Source organism: Brachionichthys hirsutus, unplaced genomic scaffold (assembly GCF_040956055.1).
Source record: "Brachionichthys hirsutus isolate HB-005 unplaced genomic scaffold, CSIRO-AGI_Bhir_v1 contig_206, whole genome shotgun sequence".
Classification (NCBI taxonomy): Eukaryota; Metazoa; Chordata; class Actinopteri; order Lophiiformes; family Brachionichthyidae; genus Brachionichthys; species Brachionichthys hirsutus.
The window spans coordinates 1,858-23,747 of NW_027180508.1; the positions used below are offsets into that span (position 1 = coordinate 1,858).

The window sequence follows — 21,890 nt, forward strand, 5'->3', positions numbered from 1 at the left end:
AGACATAAAGAATTTGACATTTGAATTTGAAAGTCCAACATTTGCTCTTAGCTCTAATTTGGCTTTATCACAACTCCCGTTTGTAATATCTGGCTCTTTAGATACCAAATGCGTCGGTTCTCCACCAGCGACGGCTGACTGTGTCTGTCTGCGGTTTGGTGTTGAGCAGGCAGTGAGGAGTCAGCTGCTGGAAACAGAGGTGATGAGGAAAACCAAAACAATGAACTAAAAGATACTAAAACTATGTAATTCAATCTAGAAATGCATCTTAATACAACTTTAAGAGTCTCTATCCTTTTCCCTGTTTACACTATTTCATGCAGCCTTATTGTGAATACACGACATGTACACAGATGGATGCTACTTAGTTAGCATTAAAGTCACTGAATGCCTGAAGAGCTACAGTTTACCCTATACAGAAATGGTGATGTCACACACCTTCTATGCTACAGCTGCTGGGAATGAATGTGCTCATTGTGCTGACTGCATTAATCCAATGTCCAATCCAGAGTCCATTCTAAAGGGGGGGGGGGGCAGACAGCGACCTGCTGGCAGAGATGGATGGTCCAGGTCATGCATCAGCCCACATCAGTCCAGTGTTAGTGCAGCTGAGGCGGCTGGTGACAGAAACTGAGCAGCGATGACTTCATCGTTCAGTGACGTCACAGACAGGAACTACAGTAAGTCCATTTATTCATTTGGCCTTCCTTCAGGGTCAGATGAGCTTTGGATGCATCCACTGCAAGCGCTCTGCCTGAGCAGCTCTCAGACGGTCAGATGATGAGGGAATCACGGCTGAGAAGAGTGCTCTGATGAGGATCAAATATGTAGTCAGCAACAGAAAAAGTGTTCTGCAACATATTAAATACATACAATACAATAGGAAACATTAGCCAAAAAAAGTGTTATTATTATGGTGATTTAGAACCTGGGGCAATCTGTGTTTCAACTCCATTTTCCAAATGATTAGAAACACTGATAGATGATTAGTTTTACGTTTTGTCTTTGCAGTTGAATACTTCTTTTTGGCCCAGGTTTGTCAGGGAGGAGTCAACCGGTTATGACTGTTACAGAAAGTAAATGGATGCAGAACGGAGGCTTCTACCTAGTTGTCCCTGTGGGAGCATCTGAACCTGACCTGTCAAAGGTACAACAACAATACAGAGCTGTGACTATTTCCATGGATGTCCACAGAACACAGGACATTTATGTCTGCAGTACTCTGAAAATGAAGTTTATTATTACTGCGATTATCTAAGGTCAAAGTTCTTTATGTGCTTACGTCTACTTTATACCTGTTCGACTTTAATTATGTTTATGTATTTATGTCTCTTGTGATTCCAACACATTTGAAAACCCATAACAATCCTGCAATTTCAAATTCAATACATGACTAAGTGTTACACAACCCTGGAACGGGTGTCGGGTTAAATATCATCTCTGGTTCTACAAATCAAGTTCCTGAGTTCCTCAAAAGGTTTTTGAACCATAGAAATTCATCTCCAGTCAAAAGCGTTGATACATTCCCATAATATAAGGGAAGTATGAGTGATAAATACCTTGCCGGTAGCCTAGCATAAATATTTTTATCCACTACACATACAGGGGGCCGTTGACTAACGACCTACGTAACTCGCGTCTGTTCGACCGCACTTTTTTGTTGCTGTCTGATTACGAGGTGTTTTTACGACATACCGGAAAGCGAGTGAGCGAATCGAGTGTGCGACAGTTTCTGCCGTCTCACCCACGATGTCTACCGAGAGGAAATTGTCTCTTTCTACTCCGATGTTTTCCGTATCGTGACGCAGCATAATATACTTACAGTAATTTAACATGGGCCGATTTACGACGGAGTCAGTTACGACGACCCCCCCTGTAAATAACTGTTTCAATATCTACCATCACAACGACCCTGTTCTGTTCATTTACATCATCACCAGTTTTTAATGCAACAATAATCTGGACATCAAAAGTGCCTCACCACTTTGCGGGCCTTGTCTCTGGGCTCCTCTCGGCACCCTGGCTGGGAGTGGGTGTTTGCTGGAAGTGGTCGTGGAGATGGCCTGTCGGTCCTGCTTCGCTCCGTCTCTGAGAAAGGAGGCAGCAATTCCACTTCAGGCCTGTTACTGGACGAGTGGCTGCAGTGGCGACTCGATTCCCCGCTGCTCTTCTTGGAACCGCCCTTAGAGGGTGAGTCCGATTCTTCTTCACATCGGGTTCCACCCTTCTCTTTGCCGACGCCTCGCAGCTTAGCCTTCCGATCGAGCAGGCTGCTCAGGAATGTGCCGTCATAGTCCTTCTCTTGAGAAGAAGTCGACGGTGGACTGACTCTGTCTGGAAGTGGCCCTGGGTGCTCGCTGTCCCATGTGCCCCTCCTCTTTTTGGGTGAATGAATGGGACTTATGAAATGTCTGCTTTTCTTGTTCTGCCTGGGATGATCGTCACGGTTGCCGTTTGTCACCTCATTGTGATCATTGTGATAATGCTGAGGGGGCCCGTTTTGGTAGGAAGGATATCGACTCAACTCCAACAGCTCCATCTCATCCTCTCGCCATTCTTCTTCGCTCTTCTCTGCTCCTCTGCCTCCTCCCTGCTTGTACGAAGCAGCAAACTCCTCCAACTCATCCAGTGAGCCGGTTCGTCCTGCGGTGTGGAACGTCTTTCGCTGCAGATGCTCTGAACGAGGGTTCCACCTGTAAAATACAATACGAGGCCAAGAGATCAATACAGTCGTGGGTATTGATTCTTTACTCTCTCTCTCTGTTTGTGAGTATGTTTACCTGTTTTGGTTTCCCTCCACGCTGTGATCTTGTTGCCGCTGAGTTCGGCCAAACCTACGCGGCTGTGAGGAGGACGGAGGGTCATCACTGTGCCGTCGCGGAGGAAGGGAGTCATTCAGGGGGTGTCGGCTCTCTGTGTGGGGGTCATCCTGGTACCATTGCGGTGAGGAGGGACTGTCACGGTGCCGCTGGAGTTCGGGTTGACGGTCGTGGTCGGGGATGGCAGGCAGCGCGTTCTTCTGCACGTTTCTGTATGTTTGACGAAAGCCGGTTTCTCCCTCGTGGAGCGAGCTCAGCTCCGACCGGCTGCATGCTGGATGAGTCAAAATGAAGGAATGGACAAGCGAAAGACTATTGGACAAAGGAAGGAACAAATGAAGGTCCCACTGAACTTGCAAGACACTGCAGAAAGAAGTCAGACACAAGATCTGATTATGTTAGAATGAGAACTGTTGAATCATTTCAGGTGGATCGGCATGCACACCTTCTGTAGTATACTTTAAATCTACAGGAAACGTGCACAACGCTGGAGCAGAGAAAGCGGGAAAAGACAAGATCGAGAGAGCAAAAAGCCTCAAAGGCACCATGCCGGTAATTAAAAGTGGCGTAGCATGCGTTGCCTGTTGCTTGCATGCAACAAAAGATCCAGGTAGTATTTCCAGAGAGGAAACCCACAGGTCGGTTTATCAAGCTTACACTGCTGGCTGATGGACCTGGAAGGGTTGAAGTGGGCCAGCTGTTTCTCTACATACTGTAGCACCCTGAGAGAGTCCTGGTCCTGAGGTGAAGGGACACGATAAGGAGCCCCTACAGCATGCATGGGCACTGCAGAATGCAGATACACACTTGACCCATCAGCATAAGTGTTTGTGTGTGTGAAGACCATGCTGATGCTTCTGCATGTTTTCATCCTATCGCTACATTTTCTTACTAAAATTGCAGAACTCCTCTTAACTTTTTGAAGACAGTTCTAGACCTCCTGACACAAAAACATTATTTGCAAATGACATATATCGTGTTTATTATCACAATTACAGCCAATGTATGATTTAAAGCCAGTTTTTCCAAATTTGACATTTTGGAGATTGTTTTAATGTGATTTAAAAAAAAGATGCATGCTGATATGCTGCAAATACAGATTGGCTTGCTAATTTAAAAGTAGCACCTCACCTGCTGTGAGTAGACTGCCATCCGAAGGCAGGACGGAAGACATCTTGTCCACCAAAGAGGGAGGAGTGATGGGGACCATCGTTGGAACACCAGTGACAAAGTATGGAGGGTAGGCAAGTGTTTGAGGAGTGGAGCTGCCTCTCTTAATGCCCTTACCTGCCTCATACACTGCAGAAGAAACACAACCCAGACTTTCTATTAGACCACACCTCCATCACCATATACTGTGTACTCTGAATGACAGCTCTTGCATTTCTCGCGGTGTACTCACGGTGTCGGGGACAGCAGCATGTGTCCGGGCAGCACCAGCAGCTCACGTAGCAGCAGCAGGAGTGAGGACAACACTGGCACCAACAAACGCCAACCAGCAGCAGAAACAGGACGCTGCCCAGTGCCACCGCTGCCACAAACACCCACTCTGGAAGGACACAACAAAGAATCCCACATAGAAACTTCAACTTCTATGCATGTGTGTGTGTGCATAGAAGTAGCACACACACACACATACATTGATTTGATCACTGGACAGCTGTCATTATTCAATATTTTCCTTCTAAAGTGAAGACAGGCAGTTGCAACATTCCTCTCATGCAACTTGGCATCAAAAGAGAGGAGGAGCTGGCGCTCCCCCAGTTCATTTACATCCTCAAACCTAAGTCTATAATAGCAATACTCAACAGTAACCATGGAGCACATTTTAGCTAAAAAACTGGCAAGAAGGTTCTAGTTGTAGCCAACAATGATTTTAACCAAATCAAGGAATCATGTCACCTTATTTTTTCCTGAATAGATGCTTGAAGGCCTTCAATATGTCATCCTTGCTGCCAGTCAGAACAGTATGTCGGAATCATATATAACACAATAAGAATATATATATATATATAACTAAAGATATCTGGTGTCAGGTAGAGAAAGCTGTATTGTACAAATGTTTTAATTTTGTTAACATTTTAAATACATAAATTGTTTGTTTATTTATTTACTTTTTCCCTATTAATGGGATTTGACAAAAAAAAAGTTACAGAGAAACACACACACATATATATACACAAACATGAAACTTGTTTATGCTACAGGAAGCAAAAAGACTGTTTATGCCACTCTTTCAGATAGTCAGGATTTGTCTGTGACAACATATTAGCTTGTAATCTTATTCACAATCATTATGACCCCCCCCCCCCCACACACACACACACACACACACTGACTGTGATTAAGGAGTGGAGATAGCACAGCACATTTAGACATGTCAGGGGAGTCTAATCTAACACAAACTGATGTAGCACTAACGAGAGAGATGAACGCGCAGTAACCATTCCGTCTGGGTGAATCACGCCTTGTTGTTTTGGAAACTATTTCCAGATTCAGCACTTCCCACAACCTATAAGATTATTGAGTATGTGCCATAGGAATTTGATGTAACCTCAACAAACCTCCCCTCAGTTAATCACTGCATTTTTAACAGGTAGTGTCCAAATCCTCCGGGATGACATGCTGCCCACAACCATAAATAGCCGTAATGATGATAACAGCTGCTTTCCACCAGCGCTCATCTCAGCGTGAGCAATGGGCAGCTCATTACCCAAAGAATGTGGGCTGGGTCAAAAACAGAATTGAACCCAACAACATGAAAACTATCTTAATGGATGCGGACAGGCAACATCTGCAGTTTGTATAGAAACCATCAAACATGGTGGGGAAACATTAACATTTTGTTTTCAGAGTTTATCAGACCAAGACTCAAATATCAGAAACCAGACATCTTTTACATTTCCTTTTCTAAATTTCTTATAATTACAGTGAATACTTCACAGCCTTATCACCACCGTTCATTACGGCTCCGACACCCCATGTTAGAGCAGTACCCTAAGTAGGGTTAGTATGAAGGAAGGGACCAGGCCAGGGGGAAATACAGTACACCCCTACCTGGCATAATCTTCAAATCAAAGTCTGGTAGGAGATCTTCAGCCACCCCTGAGAAACCTGGAGGAAGAGGAAGACGAAGAGGAAGAGGAAGAGAAATAGAGGAGTGGAGAGGAGAGGAGAGGAGTTTGATATAAACTTGAATGATTGCATGGAGAGAGAAGAGAAAAGCAGAGAGATTCAGAGAAAGCAGATAGACAGAAGTGTTGTCCGCCACCAGAGTATGTCCTGGTTTTCTTCCAGAAAACCTCCAGAGAACACCAGTGGTCAGAAGATTGATCATTTGATTTCTGATAGGAGTCTGAGCGGTTTCTGTCTGGTAACATGACAGACTGGAACAGGCGTCATTCTCTTGACAAACAGGCAGAAGCTGTGAGTAATGTTATGTGCGGAGCTGTAAAAATGGAAGGCGGGAGTGATTCAACAAATTCATGTCCAGAGCCCAAGGGAGACTCAAGAGAAGCATTTTTGTGAAACTGTACATTTGTGTTTGTCCCTTCATTATCTGGCCAGTGAGGAGAGTTGTGGTCTTTAGTCAAGTGTCTCACATGGCGCCACCCTCCATGTTTTGTAACTGTGCTCTGCTGTGCTCCCTCCACATCATTAAATCATTTCAGTCTTCTTCCGAAGCCACTTGCTCAAAAGACAATGGACCCCTGAGCCATTTGCAGTGGCCCCAACTGTTGTTATGGAAACACATCAAGTGCCTCACATGCTTTGATAGCTACACAAAGACCGGGAAATACAAAATGTTAGAACTCCTTAACTCTACTCTCATGAGTCTCTCATATAACAGTATGTTTCATTATGAACTCTAGATACCAAAAAGACCTCAGATAGCATGAAGCAGCACAGAATGCACAAAACTCTTTGTAAACTGAAACAAACTTACTGTGTGTGTGTGTGTGTGTTGTGTGCATACACATAAGTCTCAGTGCCAGAAAAACAAAAGTTCAGCATCAGTGAGAGAATTATAGCGCCCAGACCAGCATAGTCTCTCAGTCCAGTCTCTCAGTCCATGCCATGGTAACATTTGTAAGTGAAAACTGACGCGGACCCTGACACTGTAAAGGTGTCGCATACACTTTAGCAACATGGGACACACACACACACACACACACACACACACACACACACACACGCACACTCTGGCTTCATCGGGACAGTGATGTGAAAGTCAAAGACAACCGATCTGATCTACAGGGACATACCGTGGGACTGAATGTACAGTAGTTGTCATGGTTACCGATCAGGCTGGACTGCCAGGTCGTTACTGAGCCTGTAAAGTGCTCTTGGTGATGAATACATCAGCTAATACTACGGCCTTGTTAAGAAAGAGAAGCTGACAGAAACCTGCGGTAATTCATGCTTCAGTAAATGATGTGCAATTAATCAGACATAAAGGACCGGTCTGGCTCACCTCAGTGCCGAAGTCGCTTTCACACCTGACCAAGCGAACTCCGGTTCGATTGGGGAGCTGAAAGTCGCAACATCACTTGTTTCGTTTCTGCTTTCACACCCTAATTTCAAAAGCGAACCAAACTTTCTGAGCAGCATCACATGGTTGTAAGAGGCGCTCGTTGATTGGACAAAGTAGTAGCGGAAACCCCTCCCTCTCCCATGTTTGTTTTGGTTTGGAATGCGCGCTGTACTTCCTTTACCCTCGATGCTCTGCGTATAGCGTTACTACGTACATTTGGTCCTGTATTTGGTCCAGTGAACTTTCACACTGCATACAAACCGAACCAGGGTTCTCTTGCAAGCAAACCGAGACCAACATTTCCAGGCAGACCAGAGTTCGCTTGTTTGGTCTGCACCAAAGTTCGGATGACCTTTCACACCTGTCCAAACGCAGTGGACTATCCGAGGAAACGAACTCTGCTCCGTTTAAAGCGGACCAAACAGCTCTGGTGTGAAAGCGACTTTACTCAACAATTCCAATAGTGTACAAAATAAGGTGCTGGGATACAGCATGAAAGACTCAATAATATAAAGTCTGTCTGACGGTGCAAGGGCCGTCGGAAGCTTGCAACAAAACTGGAAGCACATTACTGAATTTACTACGATGCACAAGTGAGGTACTAACAGGAAGGTGTGAATGTGACGGAGATGTAACAGCAGCTTACCAAGAACCAGCAGCTCCACAGAGGCCTCGTTCTGTCCCTCCAGATCATCAGATATAACCACTTTACAGATGTAAACTCCACTGTCTCCCCACTGGACCTCTCCTATGCGCAGGTCCGCCTCTGCAGTAGAAAAAAAAGAAAGAAACTGAGATGTCTTCTTTTGTGAACTTGTCGGCTGATTCTTCATGTTATTTTCAGAAGCCAAAAACGACCCGTTAAAACTTCACTCGTATCACATCAAACCAGTCTGCATAAAGACCTTCCCTGTCAGAAGGAAGTTAGCATTCCGGCAAGAAGGTTTGCTTGATCTATTGTGCTACTGTTTATTTTAATATATTATAATAATATATATATAATAATATATTCAAATCACTAGTTTTTGTTGTTGTTATTGTTCTTACAGAGACCATTCGAAATAGATCAGGATGATGAGTAAAGTTATGAAACATTAGTCCGTTTTTGTGTTTTTCTAATAATAGAACCCAGTTTCTCACAAAATGTCATTTCATGTACCTGAAAGGCCCTGAAAACTGAGAATCCAACACATCCGGGCTGTTGATTCTGTTGTACAGGGGTCAGAAATGTAAAAACAGTAGGCAGGAAATGGGTTGTATAATTTACTTCCTTTTCCTGTCAGCCAAGGAAGGGAAAGGAGAGACGGGCTGACTGTGCTGCACCGCTGTGACCGGTCTCTTTTTGACAAAGTAGCACCTGCAGCATTCCAGTACTGTCTAGTTTCTTTTCATTAAAGCTATCTTGAAATACATTTATATCCTACTGGTTCTCTGTAGAAGTGTGACCAACAGAACCCCCCCCCCGCTCAGTGCACGTAGGGACAAACCCCAGCTTCTGTGTGACTCTGAATAGGATTACGTGGATAACTGGGCATATCCAAAGGCAACACAGTTAGTACTTTTACAATTTTGTCCATTTGCAACATTCCTGTTCTGACTTGTTTAAGGACAGGAAGTAGAGCGGGACAGAAAAAGATAAAAGATAAAGTGAAATCAAAGACATAGAGAACTGAGTTTGTGGACGGTGGGATGTAGAGAGAGAGCTAGAGTCAAAATAGAATCAGAACTTTGAAGGACATCAGAGGGAAGGACGGAGGGTCAGGATGAATGAAAGGACAGCATGAAAACGGTTTCTTTTGTCTTTGTTCCTTGTTCCTTGTTGGTGAAGAGAAGGACGATTCAGCCAGAGTTAGAGCTCCGTAAATCTGAGGCCAGCAGACAAAGCTACCTTTCTGTCTTCAACAACCACAAACACACACACACACACCTACACACACACAAAGTGTCCCTTAGGTGATCCTTAAATGACATGGTGGTAAACATGTAAGGGTGTTTAGAACTGAGGGTGAACGTGAATTCCTGGAGGCACCTGTTGTGTTCTGGTGCATTATTTTATCACGCTACTGCTTTTATGCATATTTAATTTACATTCATTTGGAATATCAGCTAAAACACTGTGTGACAACTAACTTCCCCTTTTTTCCGGTTGCAGGGTAAATATATTCTTAGATGCCAAACATCATCAGATATTCCTTCGTTTGGCAATAATCGTTTGGGGTTGGGAGCCTCTGTGCTGCGCTGAGACGTGTTCCTTTTCATGTCTATAGTTTTTCACAATATATAGCATTTTCAATAGACGGCCAGCAAAACCTGCCAACTATTACGGTAACCATAGGGGAGCTAAATTGAGTTAGCTGAACTTTACCCCGGCCGATAATACAAAAAGAAATGTTTTGCTGGGAACACATCTGGTGTGTGATTTGTAAAGTTAAGACTCGAGATGATTTTCAGCATCAGCGAAACTGGCGCAGTGGTACAGACTACTTACTGCTGATGATGGAGATGTCTCTGTTCTTGTAGTATTCTGACAGCGTGACTGAGGAACCAGAGATGGAGGCCACAGTCCGAACCGTCCGGCTGCTGTCAGCGCAGTCGAGGTAACTTGATGCCATCCCTGTCTCGTATCCTCCTCCACCAGCGACTCCAGTTCCAGCCATCATCCCTCCTCCTCCCAGGCTCCCACTCAGGCTGTCAGAAAGACTGAACGAATCTCGTGTGCGGTCACGACAGTACGATTTATAAACCCACTGGACCACAGGGGTCTGGGTGGACACGCTGTTGTACTGACACGGCAGGACCACTGACTGGAACAGTGCAGCGTACCGCTTTTCGTCCCTCACGAAGACATGAACCCCCGAGCAGCGGGATGGGAAAACATCTGTGAGGGGACAAGGAGAAAATGAGGATGAATAAGTCAAATGGAAAGCAGAAATAAATGTTAAAAAACATCTGGATTAAAAAAACAAACAGAATGAAATGAGACAAATCCAAACATGAAACAACGTAAATATTTTTAGATTCTTCTAAAATTCTTCAAAAATGTGCTGAAATGAGAAAACTCTCTGGCGTCCTTGCCAACAGGAACTGCCAGTGACCAACCCAGTGTGCTTTAAATGGCGACGTGTTGTGCCGTGTTGTGTTTTCAACATGATGCTCATAGTTTCAAGCCCACAGATCTGGTAATAAAAACAGGCAGTTACTCTGAACGTGTGACGGAGGACTCAAGGATTAGCAACAAACAGGCAAGCGATTCAAATGCTGTTGATTTTCAAAGAGACACCTGTTCTTGATCGCTCATGGTGAAAATAGCCACTCACAAATCACATGACTTCTGCACACTGCTGAACTGTAGAGTAAGAAAACTAGAGGCATGATCGAATGAACTACAGCCAGAAATACTTCAATGTTGTCATTTTCTTTTTTTATGGAATGTGGACTGTAATGAATCAATGTTCCTTCTGTCCAGAGACAAAAAACAAACCTTTGTCGAGTTACTTCTGCTCAGTGAAATCTGACTGTGTCTTGAGTTGACCTCAAATTGCTTTGGAGCTTCTGACGCCGCGGGACTCTGGGTCACATGCTGCCCAGGAGCCAGAGCTCCACAATGCAGGAGTAACACATACTAGAGAAAGGAACGTGTGAGAAAAACAGACCTACAGCAACACACCCAGAAACATCTGTGCGTGCTGCTGCATGTGTGTGTGTGTGTGTGTGTGTGTGTGTTTCTCAGGCAAAGCAGTCGGCGGTATAACAGAACTGGACCAGTGAGCAGCGATGAGGTGAGAGATGGGAGGGGAGGGCACCTCACCTAATCCAGACCAGGCCTGTTGAAATTGTTCTATTTTCCTTGTGCTGTGAAAATTCCACCAAATATATATTCAACCTAACATAGAGTATGTAAACTGAAATGAAATCCTCAGAACTGTCCACTTGTTAGTATTTTACTTTTGTATGTGCACCTCTTTTAGTATTAAATACTGATTCTGCATTTTGAGGCAAGTGGGGTTTTGGAAAGAAAGTGTGAATAAAATAAAAGAGGAATTAAACTGATTTATAAATCGCCCAGGGAGAACATTAGCAAAAAAAACCAAAACCAAAAACAGAGGAGATTGGTCTTCCTGGGATCATCGGCTGGGGAGTGATCAAGGACAGTCTTTATTAGTTTTCCAAAGAAGCTACCTCCACGGGAGAAAATGAAAACAGGAGAAAGAAAAAGAAGGGTTGGATACTGGACAAAGGAGACCGTGCTTGTCAGATTTATGTCTTTTACTTTATCTATTTTACCGATTTCACGAGTGCAGAAAAAATAAATCCTAAAATTCTTTACAAATAAAAAATATATAGGCTGATTGCAAAGCCAATCTATTTGTAACTGTTCACAAAAATAAAATCATACAAGAACAGTGTTTTTTTTGGTTTAAAATGTTCCTTTTAGATATCTTTTTGGATTACAATTCGAAAACACGAAGTCTAGTAGTATTAATCACGGAGGACGAAATAAATCCACTGCTATCGTACCGAGCAAGAGACCATAAACCTGTAATTAGGTTAATTAGGTGTGATTATGATACTAACGCTGCTTTGGTATGAGAGAAAGCATGTTAACATTCGGGAGCAGAGTCAGTCAGTCCCGATTTGCAAAATATATTTGCTAATGTGAAGAAAAAGTAGGAATCAAACACTTAATTTGTCTGTAAATGCTGGATCACCAACAAGCCAGTGCAGATTTGGGATGTATTCTACATTAGCTTAACTCCAACCTGTTACTCCACTGTACAGTTTTCTATTTAGCTTCACTTACCTGCCAAAAGAACGATGGAAACCCAGCACTTCAGCACCAAGAACATTTTCCAAATATTGAACTTGAATTTTACCAAAGTTTTCGTTTGAGGATTGTCTACTTTTCGTTTTCTTTTCATCCTCGGACAATGTTCTCCCTCCGCCACGGAGCATCGGACAAATAACGGGACCGGGAGCTTCAGCGGTGAGACCAGCATCCTCTCCTTTACAAAATAAAAGTACATACTTCCGGTAAGAGCTTAAAAAATACAGTACGCATAACGCGAATATTTTAGTCTGGGGTTTGAAAGATTAGGTTTTTATTTATTACACTGCTGTTTGAATATATTATTAGCATTCATTTTATTGAGCATTTCACAATTAATACGTTTAATAGAATGTCAATGGAGACTGGTGAAAATTATTGAAATTTATAACAAGTGAAGAGCCGATATTGGACTATTTATTATTAGAATCTTTTACTATTGGATATTGGATTTGTTAAAAAACAATAGATGGGAGCGGGGAGGCTTCACTCACAGACAGTGTGTGAAGCCTCCAAATGTTAAAAAAAATATTTAGGGATATTAATAACATAATTAATTGGCTATAACCTATTTTAATCTTTACAGCACATAGACCTTTCATGTGATCGTATCAGTTGTAATGTTGCCATCTAGTGTTAAAAAAACATAAATCTGCACACGAGACTGAAATCATTTTATTATTCTTATTAAATTTATTTTAATATAGCATATTAATATATATATAAAAATGAATTGAACCTAATTGTTTCACAATAACAATAAAAAGAAACAAAATGAATACAGAAAAAAATACTGTACTAAATACTGTTCACAATGAAAGAAGGTGTTAACTTATATCCATTAATAAACCCAACACATTGCTGATGTCTATGTATACCTGTGATAAAATTATACTCCTATTACATAATGTTGTACCTTTATGAGCAGACCACATGAAGCAAGTCATGTCTCAGGGCAACTAAGTTCTTCTGCACTTGTTCCAACTTGAGTTTGCTCGGAAAGTCTTTGTGAAGTGACATAAAATCGGCAAGAGAAAGGAGGAAGGTTTTTGCATTGTGTATGTTCAAACTGCTTCCTGGAGCGTTAAGCTTGATTGGTGTCATATGACTTTTTAACAAAACCAAAACCAAAACCATTCTATTGTGTTTGTGCAAAGGGAAGCTGGTTGAGTCAAAAGCCCCTTTGTTTTGATGATTTGAATAAAAAGCTTCCCATTTTTCTGATAATTATTTGCTGAAACCATTTTTCATGAAATATAGCTGCATTGACGCTATTCTGAATGTGTGCCACAACACAAGTATTGCACTTAAGGAAATAAAGAACAATTTACAACACTCACCCAGACACAGCAGAGTCAAGGTAGAAACCCTACCACCCATAACTTTGCTTTCACTGTCTCAACATAATCCTTGCTGCCTCTGTGGCGTTCCCTCTAAGATGGCACAGAAATCTCAACAGATCATGCAGAATCAATAAAATCCTAGATGTTCTCACCTGACATGTACTGACTTATCCAGCAGGACTGCCTTGCCGAGGACACACCTACCACTCCCACCATACTGTATGCTGATATTTTCCAAACTACACAATGAAACCTCCTCATGCTCCACTATAGGTTCATGGTGTCAAGCCCATAATATTTTGTACGCATCATGATCATTTGATCATGTAGACACTAAACAATTTCCTTATATCAACTTTATTATTTGCACTGTATTTCATGACACTTCAATAACACAATTGAGATAGATCCATTTGAATAACTACAATACTACCATTGCTGAAATATAGTATGCAAATTGTTCTGTTTCAATGCATTTCAGAGAAATCTTTATATACTATCTAAATATATTTGGGAACATCATGGCCATGTATTAAAATCTAAATTCTGATTCAAGATTTTAAAAGCGCAAAAAAAAAAAAGCTGCACTTTATCAATCATAACAGTTGTACTAGTTTTCTTATATAGTGTACGGTGCAAAGCAAATTAAAAGAAACACACAAGCGCTCATTAAACAGGACATGACTGGTTCAATGTGCATGTCTAAAACAGCATCTAAATAAAGTCATCAAAACAATTCTAGAAGGCCCATTTAGTGTGGATGTAACTCCCTAAAAACTACCACCAGCTACCAACAATAGAAGAAAAGCGCATGCACACGTACACACAAGGCCTTTCAGTATTGACTTAAAATTAAAAAAAAAGTACAAAGAAAACTTTCACAACACTTTATCCTGCACTAATTTCCCCCTCTGGACATATGACCTAGGTGACTGCCATTTTGATACTAAAACATTGGAGTTCTCTTAACTTACATTATGCTCGTAGCGCAACTTGACTAATGACTAATAAATTACCGCATTTAAGTGAATTCAAACCACAATGTTTTTCTAAACATGACCAAGTAGTTTTTGTCCCTAAAATTAACCAAACTGTGACTGATCCATAACATTTGTCACATGAAACCTGAGGCGGACGCTCTACTGGCCGATGGTTAGTTGTTTCTGAGATCATTTCAGGAGTTGCTTGACATATTTTGTTGTAAGGTTTGAATATTCCCTGATAATGCCAGATCTGCATTTAAAAAAAATGAAGGACTAAACTCCTAGGAGTGAAAACAGGCTATGCAAGATGAGAATCGATGCAGGTTGGATGTCTTAGTAGTCATCGTCACTTCTTGGAGGATTACTGGCTGGCGCACGTGGCCTGTCTCGCTCACGGCGGTCATCATAGGGCTCATCGTAGCGGTCATCGTGACGACGGTCTCGGCGGTCGTCGTCGTTTCCGTCATAGCGATCATCGTATCGGTCACGGCGAGCAGAGTAGTCACTGCGGCGGTCATCGTAGTCGCGATGAGGGTCATCATAGTCGCTGCGTGGACGATCCTCCCTGTGGTGGTCATCGTGATCGCTGCGCCGATCATCGTGATCCCTGCGGCGGTCGTAATCGCGCTCACTCCGATCCTCATAGCGGTCAGACGTGTTCCTCACGCTGGAGTCGTCAGGATTTTCCCTGTCCTCTTGGCCCTCAACCTGGCGACTGTCACCATTTCGAGCCGGCTCTTTGTCATGGTACTCTTCCTCCCGAACTCTGAAATGCAACACAAAAAAATCTTTTGAATTCATTTTCACTTCATTGGTTTCCTTTTAGAGCATTTTCAGTGAACAAAACTTTTTACCATGCTGCAAAACCACTTCAGCGCTGTTACTGTTCTGGGAATATTGAGGTCTTGCTTAAATAGTTCTAACTATGGGAGTCATGATATTAACGGTAATCTTGTAAGTACGATGCAATGACATTAATTGTTCTTGGCTTGGCTCTATAACACTCACATTTTTCAGGAGCAATTATGGCTGTGCAGAAGAAACTAATTATACTGTAAATGCTCATGTACAACGTTGACTAGCTGCCTCTGTCAATTTTTTTCTTTTTTTGCGGGTGCCCAAGTGATCCATTTCATTACATGAAGATGTAATGTCATGTAGAGAAGCTTTTGAGATACCTTCTGATGTTTTGTTTCCCACTGAAGTTGCTTTGCATGCATTCTGAGAAGTTGAGATGTACATAAAATATCTAACTTTCAACATCTTTGATAATATTAATGAAGAGCTGTTCTCTAATGAGCTTCCATTTTCAACTGCTTTACAAAAAAACAACGTCACTTTTTTTTAAGGTTATGACGAACTCTTTCACCTTGCAAGTAAAAAAACAGCCGTTTTTTTGTTTGCCATATAGTCTGAGCCATGGTGGATGGAATACTGTCGATGTCTTTGTCTATGAACTTAAAGGCACTGTTACGACAGACTGCCTGCTCTTAATCATTTTAAAAGGACTTTGTTTCTCATTCGGTGTGTGAATAGATTGACACGTCTTTCTTGAAGTAAAAACTTTTTACCCCATGGCGTATTCCTCCTGTTGCTTCTTCTTCCGGCAGCAGCAACAATAAATGACAATAACAAGTACGACTAAGGCAGCGACAACTCCAGCAATGATTCCTGCAGTGCTCCCAATGTTAACGGAGGCTGAAGGAAGGAAGATGAAATTGATATATATTGTAAGTTTACATTTAATGAGAAAACAGGAGAACTTTCATATTGTTAACTAAAAGTTAGCTCACGTGGCATGACTGCGAGGGTGAGGTTGCAGGAAGCTGAGCGGATCTTGTTCGATGAGGTACAGATGTAGAATCCTGAAGTATCTCTGGAGATATTGAACAGTGAAAGGACGCCATTTTCTGAAATACAGGTAAGCAGAAAGACACATACACATTCATTGTTTTTAATCGTGCTTAAATTTCCTTCTATTTTGATGCAATTCAAATAAATTGCAGTATTTGCTTTTTCAGATTACTATATATTCTTCATATGTTTGATAGTCAGCTCTGTTCAGCACCATGAACACTGCTGGTCCTGTGAAACCACTGCCGTTTGCTGTGGTAGATCAATTCGATCCAAGTTTGACCAATCAGGCTGCTTAAAACTTAAAGAAATTATCTAAACTATCTAAAGCTGGCTAGAGCTAGAAAAAAATAACTTAGAAACTAGTCATTTTATGAATATTAAGACAATTGACATCTTGAGGCAGAAAGTGAAGTGATTATTATCATGACAATAGGTCTTTTGCAGAAGGTACACTTCTATGTAATAATGTCATCTGTACTTACTGTCTGTTGTTCTGGGACTTGGAGCACGAGGCAAGTTCTTGACATCGCGTTCTACCCACGTATAAGCAGGTGGAGGTGAGCCTTCATCAGACTTGCATGTCAGATTGATGTTCTGGCCGTACTGTGCTTTTCCCTGGATCTTACAGACGGGTACGGACGGAGCAACTAGAAAACAAGTCAAAATGTTTGTGCCTGCCCATTACGGATCCAGCATACTCCAGACTGAGCAACAACAAGAAGATAATGGCAGACTGTTCCTCTTTTTGGGGGGGCTGGAGACCTTTAAGCTTATTAATGGTCCTCCGATGCATATTTGTCGCGCTGCTACTGTGACCTTATTCTGTGGCGGTTGAATGTTTGCCCGTGAATCACTGCCCGAGCATGAATACTACAGTGTTTCAGTTGTTTGTGAATCGGTGTGTATGAGGATCATTTAAAAAAAAAAAAATCTGCCTAACTTATGACTCCCCACATTAGATTGTGTGAACATATGAAGGAGCATTTTCTGAACATACAATTGTTGACATGCATGTAGCAGAAAGCTAATACATCCTGACCATTAACGACTCAGTCAAGCCAAAATCCATCAGGAATTTTGCCCGGTCCGTGTTTCCCTTTTCCCAGCTTCATGTCTGTCCTTCTGTAATTTCCAACTGGATGTTCGTGTAATCAGTCCAGCGCTATATACCATTGTTGGCTGAGCAGACAAATCTCCCTCTGCTTAATCAGGCACATTTTCAAATATGCTATATTCAATGATGTGTGTACTTGCTAAAAGCTATCAAGCCAATGGTGAAATCTACATCTTTTTTGAAAAAGAAAATGTGCACCGTTTTTGAATTTTTTTTATGTCAAATACCTTCTGTATAATGTCTGTTGGTGTGCTGGATGGAACCGTGCAAGAGGCCCTCCTTGATTCTTTGACCACCTCCTGATACTTTCAAAAGGAGAATATGAGTTTGAAAGCAAACAAATCCTTACCTAGAACTACCAAGCGTGCCGAGGCAACCGGCGTTCCCTCATCATCGCCACGGATCGTAACACGACACACAAACACCTTGTTGTCCTCAAGTGTTATGGAGGACAGTTTCAAGTTGGCCTTTCCTGTTGCAACATTTACTTCCAGGGACACTCGACCCTCATACTGAGATTTGATGTCAAGAGCTCCATCATTGGAAAAATAAGTCAGGATCCGGAGCTGTTAAAGAGCACAAGCGTCAGAGGAACATTGAAAGAGGAAGACACGGACGGTCTGTCAACATCTCATTGTTCGTATTCATAATTAATGCAGTCTATGCAGATTATTGTAAGACAGTTATACAGAATCAAAAATACAATAAATTAACACATTAACAAATAGCAGAAGTCTGACATCTTCGACATCTGCGCTTGCCGCCTCCACAGACCAGGCAACGATAACCAACTTGGGATTTGGTATTGTTGATGTGAAGGTGCAGGGCAGTGTGATGTTGTCACCCCTGGCAGCCTCAAACAGTCCGTCATCGCTTATTTTCACTGTGAGGCCAGCAACTCCTGACAATGCTGTAAGAGATTTAAAGAAAAAACCGAGTAGAATTTGGCTGTAAAGGCTTATCATTTGGAAAACACTTATACTGTAGTCACAATGCTCAGGGCGTCAATCGGTTGGTATTATAGACTGCGTGTAAAATGTGTAATTTGATTTCGTAGCAAAGATTTCAACAAGTTTAACCACACCCTCCAACCAACATACACTCACCCACAGGACAGAAAACAACACCACGGTTTGAACAAATGAATCAATCAATGATTGAAAAACAAGAGTTTTGTAATGCAATAGCAAATATATGTATTTTTTTTTCTTTTTTAAATAAATTAAGATATTCTAAGACTTAAATTAAAGCTCGTCTAATGAAAATAGATTCAGCGATAGTGAAACGGAAAAATCATGGTGAATTTAAACTCAAGTTTAGTTTATCGCTTTAAAAATAATTCTTAAACAGCTGCTTTGTCCTGCTTATCCTACGTTTAGAGGAAAATGCTCTACCTAAAGACAAATAGCGTCACCCAGACAGCGAGGTTCTTTGGCCCCCGTCTCAAGTTGCGCCAACAGGTGTGGCAGCTCCAAGCAAGGAAACGTAGAGAAGCAGCAGGACTCACCGAGACTGAGCAGAATCAAAGTGGAAATCCTGAACTCCATAGCAGAGGCTGGAATTGATTGTTCTGCAAAGGCCTGTTTCCGTCTGAATTATGAAACGCCGAACCAGCGCCTGCCTGATGGCGGTCCTTTGGTCGGGATGCACCTATGGGCGTGGCCGCCGCACCTGGGATGACTGACAGACACCAGTCCCCACCAATCAGCGCCGCTTCCGCAGTTGCGTTAACATTCTTGATGTTCTCACCTGGCGTGTTTCGGCTTGTCCTCTCATCCTCTTATTTACATGGCCCGTACTTTACATTTGCTCTTTCGCCTACATAAAGTTCATGGTGACAAAAAAAAAGCCAAGGAAAAAATTACAATATTTTTTTAAACTATTAATTAATGCGTGTGTGTGCGTGCGTGAGAGAGAGAGAGAGAGAGAGAGATGAACGGTTGATAAATCCGAGCAGTGTTTGGGCGGTGTCGTGAAACACTGTTGGAACAGACGAACCTTTCCTGTTAAACAGGTCTGACAAGGATTTATCACCTGGAGGCGCGCGCGCACACACACACACACACACACACACACACGCACACACGCGCGCGCACAAACAAAACAAAAGCGTATCGCTTTGCCTGCAGTTGAAGGAAAACACAGAATGTGTTCCTGACTCCTGAGTAATGAAAGCACCTTCTATCGCTTCCACCACGAGTCACAGGAAGTGCCTTACTTTTATTGAAATGCCAGAAAGTACTGTCAATACTTGGGAGCTTTATATTTTCTTATTATAATATAATATCTTAACTATTTAAAAATAAAGCCCCAGTCTCCTTTCTAGGCCTCTGCTCAAAAATAACATAAATAAATTGACATAAATAAAATGAACAGATAATATCTTTGCAAGTATACGAGTTCGATTTGAATATTTTTGGTGTCTTAATAAAGAGAACACTTCTGACGTTTGTTCACGTGTAAATATCAGGTCACTGGCACAGAGTAAATTAAGATGGCACACAGTATAAATGAAAATGTTATTATTATTTTTTTTACAATGCATATGTCTTAGAAATGATGCAGTTGCAGCTCCAACTCTAAATTAAAACATATAGCAACATATGAGTGCATTTTTGTTTGCAGAAGTTCAAGTGATTCAAAGAACAGGAAGAGCGGCTCTAAGAGTGGTTTGGTTAAGAGAATTACACAAAAACAGATTTGCATATATATCCTAGAAGGGATTATATTCTGATGATGATGCAGATCAGGAAAATATAAGATTTTTCTACTTATAGAAGATAAGCCGCCTCCAAAAATCCTTTCAAATTTTAAGGCATTTAGTGGTGTTTACACACTATAGAATTATTTTTTTCTGTAGATCTGAACAGTTTCCTGTTGTATTCAAGATTTTTGCCAGGCACCATTTTATATGGGAAAATATATTTAGCACCAAAGGCTTGTGTGATGCTGCACTGATAGTGTCCAGAGGTAGTTCACATGCCTTGTGTGACGTGTGTTCCGCTGTCTCTTCCTTTGGTGTAAAGAAACATCACTAATTAATCTGGTTTTACAGTTTGTGTAACAATGGAACTCTTTCTGAAATGTGTCAACACTTTCCCAATGGCGATTATTGTTTGCAGTTTTTTAAGTGTCTTTTTTTCGTTGATATTTAAATACACATGATTTATCATACTGGTATTTAATCTGTGATGATGGAAACAGTTTAGTCCAAAATACACTGATTCTTCAAGAATTGGGAAAATAACATTATAGCAGTCATTTTATTATTGTTGTCTAGATTGTATTTGTTACCCAACATGAAAGAGAAATATAAATGTGTAAATCCAAACAGAAAATAGAGATGATTCATCTTGTTTTGACTTTGTATTAAAGATACCTTTTTTACATTTACAGTTTGATAAAATGAAATGCCAACATTTGAACCATCACAACTTTTTTCAAGAGTGAACTAACAGTTCTACCATGAACAAGCTTGGTGACAGTGGTGAGGAAAAACCGTCTTTTCACAGGCAGAAACCTCGAGCAGATCAAATGCAGTTTAATCAAATTTAGATTTTCTTCTTGTGGCAGTAATATTTACAAAATTATTGTACTTCATCTGGAGCAACTTTATTCATATTGAAGACAAACATTTTATTTGGCAGTAGATTTTTATCCTTAAAATATTTTGATGTGGACGGCATCTGTCAACTGTTTAAGAGCTTGTCATTAAACATTCATTGCCATTGTTCCCCCCTCAGGGTGAATTGTAATACAGGACTCAAATTTAAACCACATCACATCTGTGTAGCTTGTGTACATGTATGAATCCGAAAATAGCTTTTGTACAAGGTGATCAAACACACACACACAAAAAGATCGATCATTGTTGGGTTATTTTCATTTACCTAACTATTTTGGAACAGAAACATAAAGCAGAGCTGGTAACTGATGAGGAAATTGAAGAGGTCGAAAAAGGCAAATATTAAAAATATTAGAAGGGGAAATAAAATAAAAAATACAGCAGAATAATTTAGTAGAAATAGCTGGACCAAGTTTGCCTGATTCACTGAATATAACATTTAAATTGCTGTTGAGCCACTGAGAGAAGTGCTTTTAGCTGGCAAGAATTATGAGTTGGCTTGGCTCTCATTATTTGAAATCATGCCCCCCCCCATGGTTTTGATGTGTCCCAGCTCCAACACCACTTCATAGGAATAGACTATTATGACACGTCTTGAGAGCTTAATGAGGAGCTGAACATTTGAACCAGTTTGCAGGGACTCCCAAACGCATTGCCTAGTTAGGCAAAATATTATATTATGTTGATTCTGCACGACGGAGCTTTTACTCTTTCGACTGAATGATTTCAGATTGTTCCTGAACGCACCACAAAAGACAACAGCGTTGCCCTGGAAACGAGACACGAACCC

At 41.5% G+C, this 21,890-nt stretch overlaps 2 protein-coding genes across 2 annotated transcripts; both read right to left on the reverse strand.

Annotated features, from left to right (window-relative positions):
• Positions 1-773: 773 nt before the first annotated feature.
• Positions 774-12,200, reverse strand: LOC137915723 (immunoglobulin-like domain-containing receptor 2). Its single transcript, XM_068758841.1, has 9 exons — positions 12,155-12,200; positions 9,842-10,231; positions 8,000-8,119; positions 4,222-4,368; positions 3,951-4,118; positions 3,477-3,605; positions 2,781-3,093; positions 1,982-2,693; positions 774-809 (listed from the first exon to the last, which is right to left on the reverse strand). Exons 1-9 carry the CDS (start codon positions 12,198-12,200, stop codon positions 774-776), a joined length of 2,061 nt encoding a protein of 686 aa, XP_068614942.1.
• A 1,669-nt stretch (positions 12,201-13,869) lies between these two features.
• On the reverse strand, positions 13,870-19,022 carry LOC137915719 (cell surface A33 antigen-like). The gene is made up of 7 exons (XM_068758836.1): positions 18,890-19,022; positions 18,216-18,385; positions 17,825-18,041; positions 16,844-17,008; positions 16,298-16,414; positions 16,076-16,202; positions 13,870-15,270 (listed from the first exon to the last, which is right to left on the reverse strand). Exons 1-7 carry the CDS (start codon positions 19,020-19,022, stop codon positions 14,838-14,840), a joined length of 1,362 nt encoding a protein of 453 aa, XP_068614937.1. The 3' UTR covers positions 13,870-14,837.
• Between the last annotated feature and the right edge of the window lie 2,868 nt (positions 19,023-21,890).

Coding starts and splice junctions, on each gene's coding strand:
- LOC137915723 (XM_068758841.1), bottom strand. CDS start 12,200: ATGTTCTTGGTGCTGAAGTGCTGGGTTTCCATCGTTCTTTTGGCAG. Junction 10,232..12,154: donor TTCCATCGTTCTTTTGGCAG/GTAAGTGAAGCT, acceptor GTCCCCTCACAG/ATGTTTTCCCATCCCGCTGC. Junction 3,606..3,950: donor TGGCAGTCTACTCACAGCAG/GTGAGGTGCTAC, acceptor TGCATTCTGCAG/TGCCCATGCATGCTGTAGGG.
- LOC137915719 (XM_068758836.1), bottom strand. CDS start 19,022: ATGGAGTTCAGGATTTCCACTTTGATTCTGCTCAGTCTCGGTGAGTCC. Junction 18,042..18,215: donor CAAGCGCAGATGTCGAAGAT/GTCAGACTTCTG, acceptor GCTCTTTAACAG/CTCCGGATCCTGACTTATTT. Junction 16,203..16,297: donor CACCCTCGCAGTCATGCCAC/GTGAGCTAACTT, acceptor TCCTTCCTTCAG/CCTCCGTTAACATTGGGAGC.